The sequence below is a fragment of the Nicotiana sylvestris genome, chromosome 1, assembly GCF_000393655.2.
Source record: "Nicotiana sylvestris chromosome 1, ASM39365v2, whole genome shotgun sequence".
Taxonomy (NCBI): Eukaryota; Viridiplantae; Streptophyta; class Magnoliopsida; order Solanales; family Solanaceae; genus Nicotiana; species Nicotiana sylvestris.
Window position 1 is genome coordinate 19,924,068 of NC_091057.1, and position 8,960 is coordinate 19,933,027.

An 8,960-nucleotide genomic window follows, 5' to 3' on the forward strand; every position below is an offset into this window, starting at 1 on the left:
GGAAATGTTTTTGGCTCCATTTTATATTTTGTTGATATTTTAAAACTAAAATTCTAGACAAATTGAGATTCTTTCTGAAAATTTGAAATCATTTTTCAAGCGTTGCTTCGTCTGACAAATTGAGATCATTGCTAATCATGAATGTTCTGCCGTTGCGTCTTCCATTTGCTTCATTAAATGTTTAGTGAGAGTTGAGAATAATCACATCCCAAATCCCAAAATGGATAGCAAAGGATAGTATGGTCATTTTTATTGATATTTAATGCTAAAAGGTAATTTTTTTAATCTCTGTGAGAACACCCAAAAAATTACTTATTTTGGACCGGAGAAAGTAGTAAATACATGGGCAAATTCATACTTTTATGGAAAAAATTCGGTTTGGGGAGTTGGGATCAATGAAATGTATGGAACTATGGAGTATCAAATATGAATTGGGCAAAAATGGTTTGATCCAAGACCCGAATTTGAATTTTGGGTCGGGTTTTGGAAAAGGGTCATCAATGCGCTCTTTTCGAGCTCGAATTCTGGTCCTAGGTTTGGAGCGGGTATTATGTTTATTGTGGATGGGTGTACATTAGAGAAGGAGCTTAAGGACATACAAGACGGATGCAACATTGCAGCACTTGGTTCATCTGAACTCAATACTTTTGAAAACAGAACATAAATATATATTGATTCACTAAGATTGCAAGACATAGTGAATATGAATCCATTATTTTAAAAATATAATGATTTCAACGGCAAGAACCTTAAAGATTGAACTCATAGAGTTTAAATCCTGAATCTACCTCAACTTAGGGTGGTCAAAGATGAGATATTGTAGAAAAATGCATTGGTGAACTCCCAGACCTTGACAATAATAACCTGATGCACCTGTGTCTAAATATCAACCAAAAATTGCAACCTAACAAATATAGGAGAAATGAAACATACATTTTGTATACCAAGATTGACTTAATTATAAATAAAATTCAAGTGACATTATAGTTTTAACAACTAAACCAAAAGCATCTGAGTTTACGGCAAGCATATAAAGGTTTCTCCTTGCGAATATCCGATGAATGAATATTTAAGCAAAAGGAGAAACTGAAACACATTTGTGATAATAGAATCACATACTTGTACAACACAATACACTGATGATAAGAGTCAATGAGGTTGAGGTCTAAGGTTGCGAGCATATGTCAAAACCATCACGAAATCTTTGGCAGAACCTCCCACTTTTGCCTTTCTAATTTCTGAGCTTGGTGCTGCACGTAACCACAGCTCAACTAGTCGGTACAGTGGCAATGCAGGAAGAATCGGAAGGCCTAATATGCGAATCTCCACCTGTGCGCATGTAATACATCTCAAACTCCCAAGTGTCATGCAGAAGCTAATAAAATAAAGTTTGAAGTCGCTGTAAGTATTACCTCGTCTTCACTCTGGAGACTCAGTTTTTGTGCAAGATACTTCTTTATGTACAAAGCAGGCATATTCACATCCCTATTTAACCAGAAAAGATAACATGCTCATGGAAACTGGTGAGAAGGGGCGAAGCTACATGTTTTAAAGGGAAATAACACTATGTATATAGGTAAAATATTAAGTTTTAGAGGTATATAACATATATTGAACACTCTTTGTCGAAGAATTTATTTCACTTCTTTCAAGTTTGAACACCCTTAAGAAAATTACTGGCTTCATTGCTGCTGGTAAGAGCCCCTTCGGAAAAGTAAACGATGGTAAAAACTAAAAACCACAAGGATTAATGGTTGTTTGGTGGTAATAAAGGGACTTACTTGATCTTTATGTAGCGGGAAGGAATCTGTGGCAAGGGTGAATGACCTTCCCTGAAACAACAAGTGCAAGAATATAATCATCTTATTATATATTACTACTACCTAAGATTAAACTCAAGAAACTCTTTTGAACTTAAGGCAGAAACTCACTGTTTATCAGATGCAACTAAAGTAAACCAAATAGGACTGGTTCTTTCATTCTTTTTACTGCTGCTTGTGGCCTCATTAGTAACTCGTACTTCTGGCGCATTACTTGATCCGCCACCAGAGGGAAGTGTTTCCTTTTTCTTTCTGCCACGGCGTCCCTTTTTGCCTTTTCCTGAAGTACTTGACGGTGCTGCAGCTGCAACATTACTTGATCTATTTTCCTCTTTTTGAACATTTGGTTTGCTAACTTTGTGTTCCTTTGTTTTAGAAGGGACGTACTCCTCATCATCTTCGTCATCTTCTTCATCGTCTTCATCTTCATCTTCAAGATTGACTATCGGAGCGAAGTTTGAGACAGGCTCTGTGGACTTGGATTTGTTGGAATTGCCTAAACTCACACCTTTAATTACCAATGTATTTAGTGGTTCCCATAGGTCATTCATACCATCCAGTGGTTCACCTTTTCTTGGAGTAGGATTCTTTGAGACATCATTCTTTGAGGACTCAGCAGCATTAGGACTCTCCACCTTCAAAAGGCGATGACAGGAGTTAGCAAAGCAACAAATGTATCCAAATAAATAAGGAAATGAAGGTCGTCGTTGGTCTCATGTTGTGGCCGGGTTGATATATCTTATGTCGTTCTTCGCCATTGAACTGGCTACATGAAAGTCACGCAATTCAATATCGTATTCGAGCACACAAAGGTTCTTAATTCAAGTCTCACTGCCATATCAAAATGAATTTCGACGTGCTTGACCAGTGAAAAAGAATCAGACTAACATGTGAGGAGAAAATGTTGAAGATTCAATGCCTTCTCTAGCAGTTTAAGCTTTTAGATAAGAAGGTTGTACGATTCAATACTTTTTATTGATATAGGTTTTACTGTCAACAAAATATTTAGAACTTGTTACAACCATGTTACTTTCTCCTTAAATTGTTATCAAATGCCTTTTAGAAGAGAATGAATGGACCAAAAGTTACACATCTCAGTAGCACATATTTTGAACATTTTAGCCTGTGCAGCATCAAGTTGCTGTTGTGTTAAAATGAAAGTAAAACAACAACAAACCCAATATAATCCCACATGTGGGGTTTGGGGAGGGTAATGCGTACGTAGACCTTACGTGAAGGTAGAAAGACTGTTTCCAATCAACAAAAATAATGGGAGACTAGAGAGAAAATTACACAATAACAGACATATGAGTAAAACAATAAACTACAATTCCACCAACCTGTTCTTTATTCTGAGTAGCTTTGCTTGAAAGAAGAGGAGTATTTGAACTTCCAGACTGATCTCCCTTTAACTTGTGCTCAACATTAAGATCAAATTTAATTGGATCTTGAAAACGAGGAGCATGGCCTTTTCTTCTTCCACTCGGAACGTTCTGATGATTTGAAACTTCAGGTTTAGTAGTCACTAAGGAAGAGATGGACTTCTCCTTTCTCCTTGAACTAGTAGCAGGCAATGGATTATCAATGAGCATGGCATTATTATCCTCAGCTACCTTTTTGCTTTCGCCTTTTTTGGAGTTTCCTTCAATTATTCCACGCTCAATGTATTCTTTTCTTCGATTAGAAAATATGTCGCGAATCTCTTGGACTTGGTTATCAGGCCTGTAAAGGAAGCATTAAGGTTATATCTACACTTAATTTTTTTCACACATATGCATATGGTTGGTTCTGTTTAACTAGCAGAACCAATGCTAAATCTGCCACTGCGACACAAGTGCTGTTCTCAAGGTCATAAATCTAGTTGTTTCTCATGCTTTTCGCCAAATTATGTTGAAAATGACCAAACTGGCAATAGTTTTAGCATTTCATGAGTGCTTTTTTCTCTGCTCCATTCTAGAAAATTCAAGAATAGGTGTAGCTGGTAAAATCAACCAAAAGGAAAATAAAGCCAAGATCAAAAGAAAATGATCCTTTTTCTCAAAAAATGATGGTGTCTAGGCTAGTTCGGGTGCACTTTGACTATTTCATCGTGTACCTGCTACTTCCCATCAGCACAGATACTGACCACCATAAGCATATAGGAATAATCACCTAGTGCTTTTTTATCTGATCCGTCATGATTTTCACCCACTTTACTGATTGCTAAGCCTCACTCTTGGGTGCATAAGATGATGATCTTCTAAGTACAACAAGATAAAAGAATGTCCAAACTATATCTTACATTCTTAATGCTTCAAATTCAGTTAATTAGCAGGACTGCTATTGAAAATTAACTCCATGCAAACTAGTAAAGAAAATCAGCAACTTTGCTCAATATTGTCAAAATCTTCAGCTCAAAAGTAGATCCAAATAGCCAGTACTATTTTAGTTTGTTGCATTACATGTTATATTAACCAAAGAAATGAAGTTCAACCTTAGTATTAATCATTCGATTATGCCCAGTAAAATTTTTATGTACATATAAAGGGCAGCCCGGTGCACTAAGTTCCCTCTATGCGCGGGGTCCGGAGAAGGGCCGGACCACCAGGATCTATTGTACGCAGCCTTACCTTGCATTTTCATGTAAATATATAACCTTATAATCAATAGTATATGACTTTAAGGCTTAAATACCTGATTTTCTGCAATGGGGCACAGCCTAAATCCAAGTTGCATACTGGACAACTATGCGATTTCTCTTCTGTTATCTTCTTTGTTATGCACTTCTTGCAAACTGTTAAAATTTAAAAGATTAATTAATCAGATATGAAAAAAGAAATTAATCAGATATCAGAAAACTTCATAAAACCATGCAGCTTTTGCTAGATTCTTTGGATTTAAGCCAAAGAGCTAGTGATAACTTCAACTCCTTTGATAGCTATAGAAAATAAAATCCAAAAATAAGACATAAAAATAATATAATCCAGTATTTCTCGACTAGGGCCAAATGTAACAAACTGATCAAACAAGAAAAATTAAAATAAAATTAAAGAGACTTAATTAATCAGTAATTATGATATGTACTAGATTAAAAGTCCATGCAAAGACCTAGATCACATAAACTTTGAAAATGACACAAACTCTAATGAAAAACATTGGAAAGAACGTAAAAAAAAGATTGAGAAAAATCAAGATCTTGAAATCCAAAAGAATTAAATTAAAATTAATTTTAAAAAAAAAGGCAAAGATTTTCTCACATCTGTGACAGCATTCTTCAATTATGGTGACTTTTTTGCATAGCTTTTTGCAAATTCCGCATGTCAAAACACTCTTAATACTTGCTTGCCGTGTAGCAAAATCCATGTTAATTCCTTCATAAACTGCAAAAAATAAAAAAGGAAACCAAATCAGTGTTTTCCTTATAGACTAATGTGCGTACAGCGGCGGAGCCACATACAATTAAGGGAATTCAATTAAATCTTTCGTCGGAAAGTTATACCGTATACATAGGGTAAAAATAATCATTTTTTACATATGTATAGAATTTTGAATCCCGTTAACATAAAAGAAATACAAGTTTAAATCCTCGGTTCGCCATTTTAATTTTTTTTAATCCCTTGGAGAAAATCCTGATTCCGTTGCTGTATACATACACCTTGCAACCTTTGCATGTAAACCATATACTGATATACACCCTTAAAACATCAACTCAAGAAAATTATATCATATAAAGAGAAAAAGAAAATGCATAAAAAAGAAGGGAAAAAACAATGAAGGGGTTTGGGGGTAGTGGGGCGGGGGGGGGGTGGAGGAACACTAGTAGTACCTCTTTTTCTTGATTTTTTTGCAGAGTGAAATGGTTATGTGTGTAAAGAAAAAGGGATATATAGAAAAGGGAAGCGGCGGGTTTTGGGAAGAAGTAAATTGAATTTTGGATTATTGGAATAATATGAGAAAAGGGTTTTGGATTAGAAATAATAATATGGACAAAATTAGTTGGTTTGTATAAATGATAATATTCATACTCAACTATCTCTTCCATGGCTTAACACCATGAATATGATACCAGCAACTTCAGCCACCTTTAGTGAAAAACCCCATGTATTCTATGGGTTTTTCTTATTTCTATTTTTCCATCTCTTTTTCCAAAAAAAAAAAATAATAAAAAATAAAAATAAAAATTGATGTCTATGCGGTCAAAAAAAATTATTCCAAAATGTCCATTTCAAAAAATATTATACTTCATATACTCTAAGAAAAAAACATAGTACATTTTACGTATACATAAAGGGTATATAATTCAGATATTGTATACCTCTATTCTTACTTCTATTACGCAATAGTAACATATACAAAAATGTGAATTCTAGACCTTTGAAGGTATAATACAGGGAGAAATTCAAAAATAGCCAGATTTATAACTGGCCGTTCAAATATAGCCCAGTTTCAAAAGTAATCGAAACTTAGCCACTTTTTATGTAAAGATAAATCTGAGCGAATACAATGTTCAAAATCCGGAAAATACGCCAGTATATTATGCTGGAGTTCCAGCATAAGTATACTTGAACTCCAACATATTATACTGGAGTTCCAGAATAAGTATGTTGGAACTCCAGATATGATGGAGTTCCAACATAAGTACACTAGAACTCCAGCATAATATACTGGAGTTCCAGCAAGTATACTGGAGCCAGCAAAGTATACCGGTCCAGCATAATAAGCTGGAGTTCATACACAGGTGCACCGAGCTCCAGTATATTATGCTGGACCGGTCTCTGTTGCAGCAAAATAATGGCTATTTTTCATTGACTTGGTAAACGCTGGCAATTTTTGAATGACCAGTCCGAAAACTGGCTATACCGTGCTATTTGAAATTCAAAAATAGCCAGATTTACAACTGGTCGTTCAAAAATAGCCCAGTTTCAAAAGTAATCAAAATTTAGCCACTTTTCATGTAAAGATAAATCTTAGCGAAAACACTGTTCAAAACCCGAAAAATGCGCCAGCACAATATGATGGAGTTCCAGCATAAGTACACTAGAACTCCAGCATAATATACTTGAGTTCTAGCAAGTGTACCGGTCCAGCATAATAAACTGGAGTTTGGAGCGCCGGTGCTCCAGTCTCCAGTATATTATACTGGAGTCAGCAAAGTATACCGGTCCAGCATAATATGCTGAAGTTCATACACAGGTGCACCGAACTCCAGTATATTATGCTGGACCGGTATCTGTTGCAGTAAAATAGTGGCTATTTTTGAATGACCAATCCAAAAACTGACTATACCGTGCTATTTTTACTATAATACAACGCATAAAATTATTGAGACGAATTTTGTAAATGGGTACAATTGGGTAAATATATGTAAAGTTCCTTTTTTTTTAAACCTTGTAACGGTAGATCCAGGCAATTTACTTGCAATTTGATTATTCCACGGAATAACTTAAGCATTGAACACATAGTTTACCCTTCTTATATTTTGTTCTTTTGCAGTATATTTTAATTAAATATAAGGATTTAAGCATTGAACATGTGATTAAAGGCAAGCTTCTTAATAATCAAAATCATGCCACTTTGATCCTTAATTACATTTTGCCTTCAGTATTTTTGGAGCGGTAACTATGATGTCTGGTGCAACTTGCGTGCATATTTCGTGCACACTTCAATTATTCTACCAACTAGTATCTATTACGTTCCACCAGTATACATGTATTGATCAGGTAACTCTAACCACGTGGTTTACCCTTCTTTTATTTTGTTCTATTGTGTTTTATTTAAAGATAAGGATTTGACACAGAACACGTGCTTAAGGGTAAAGAAGACTATACCCTCGATTGTTATGATTTATCAAATTTCCTTTTAAATAGATATTTAATTTTCAAATTACATTTTCAAAGATAGTAAAATAAATTAATAGCAAAATTTATAGCATGTATCAGCCAATCGCGAATTTTCAATATTGGCTAAAATAACCAAAATTGTCAAACATATACCAAAATTTTGTAACGGTAAATTCACGCAATTTACTTGCAATTTGATTATTCCGCAGAATAACTCAAGTCAACTCATCCATATCTATATTTATATTATTATAAAAGCATGAATAAAATGTTGGATTACAAAAATAATTTTTTAAAAGCATAATAACTCATAATAAAAGGATATAATCGGAACTCTAGACATTAGCCTTGTAATCCTATTAGTTTTGGGACATAATACTAGACGTTAGGAATCCTACATGATTACCTTTAGGAATCCTATTAATATAATTATTTTTGGGAATAGATATTATTAGCCTTATAATCCTTTTATTTTTAGGATATACTTCTTAAAAAATTCATATTACTAATTTAATTTGAAAACATATTATATTGTCTAAATCCATTTAAAAATATGAGAGCCTATATATGATTATAAAATCACGGATATAATATTTATAGACCAAAATAGCTCTAAAATATTAAACTGAAGAATTCATAGGGAAAGAAAATAGTTGTATTAACTTTTTTTTGGACTACAATAACATCTATGTTAATTTTTTAATATCTACAATTTTAAAATTAATACAATCTTGTCTATTGAATTCTTATTAAAAATATGTAGGAAGGTTTAATAAAATTAATTTCATAAGAATCCTCCATATTGGTAACACATTACCACTCTATAATATTCAGTACCAAAAAAAAAAGTAATGCTAAACGGACTGCATAAAGCGTTAAAATTGAGAAAAAATTCCCACGATAATATATTATTATATTATATTTGAACTGCTTTCCTTCTCAAATAATATATTTTTATTATTAATTTTTCGTGCAATATAGAAAAATATACCCAATTATTAAAGAACAACTAAGAAAATTTATAAGAATATAAATGTAAGAGAAAAGAAAGAAAAAGATTGGCAAGAGCCAATACCACTAATAAATTTGCAAACATAAAGATCTAAAAGTGGAATGTTATCGATCTTTTTACTCTTTAAAAATAAAACTTGTAGTAAATAAAATTATAATCACGGTTAAATATTCAAAAATAAGATGAACTAATATTAAGAATCTAAAGCAACAGAAAATAGATTATATTTTATGTTAAAACCAAATAATCAAATCTTTCCAAATTATTTAGCAAGAGAATCCAATTAAATTATTTTTTAAATTCATCATA

At 33.2% G+C, this 8,960-nt stretch overlaps 1 protein-coding gene across 1 annotated transcript; it reads right to left on the minus strand.

Moving 5' to 3' along the window:
* Positions 1-1,149: 1,149 nt before the first annotated feature.
* On the minus strand, positions 1,150-5,666 carry LOC104218826 (E3 ubiquitin protein ligase DRIP1-like). Its single transcript, XM_009769405.2, has 8 exons — positions 5,626-5,666; positions 5,057-5,179; positions 4,494-4,593; positions 3,161-3,542; positions 1,932-2,455; positions 1,782-1,832; positions 1,413-1,485; positions 1,150-1,329 (listed from the first exon to the last, which is right to left on the minus strand). The coding sequence occupies exons 2-8, from the start codon at positions 5,160-5,162 to the stop codon at positions 1,150-1,152; spliced, it is 1,416 nt and encodes a 471-aa protein (XP_009767707.1). The 5' UTR covers positions 5,163-5,179; positions 5,626-5,666.
* Between the last annotated feature and the right edge of the window lie 3,294 nt (positions 5,667-8,960).

Coding starts and splice junctions, on each gene's coding strand:
- LOC104218826 (XM_009769405.2), bottom strand. CDS start 5,162: ATGGATTTTGCTACACGGCAAGCAAGTATTAAGAGTGTTTTGACATGC. Junction 4,594..5,056: donor TGAAGAATGCTGTCACAGAT/GTGAGAAAATCT, acceptor AAATTTTAACAG/TTTGCAAGAAGTGCATAACA. Junction 2,456..3,160: donor CTACTCAGAATAAAGAACAG/GTTGGTGGAATT, acceptor CGCCTTTTGAAG/GTGGAGAGTCCTAATGCTGC.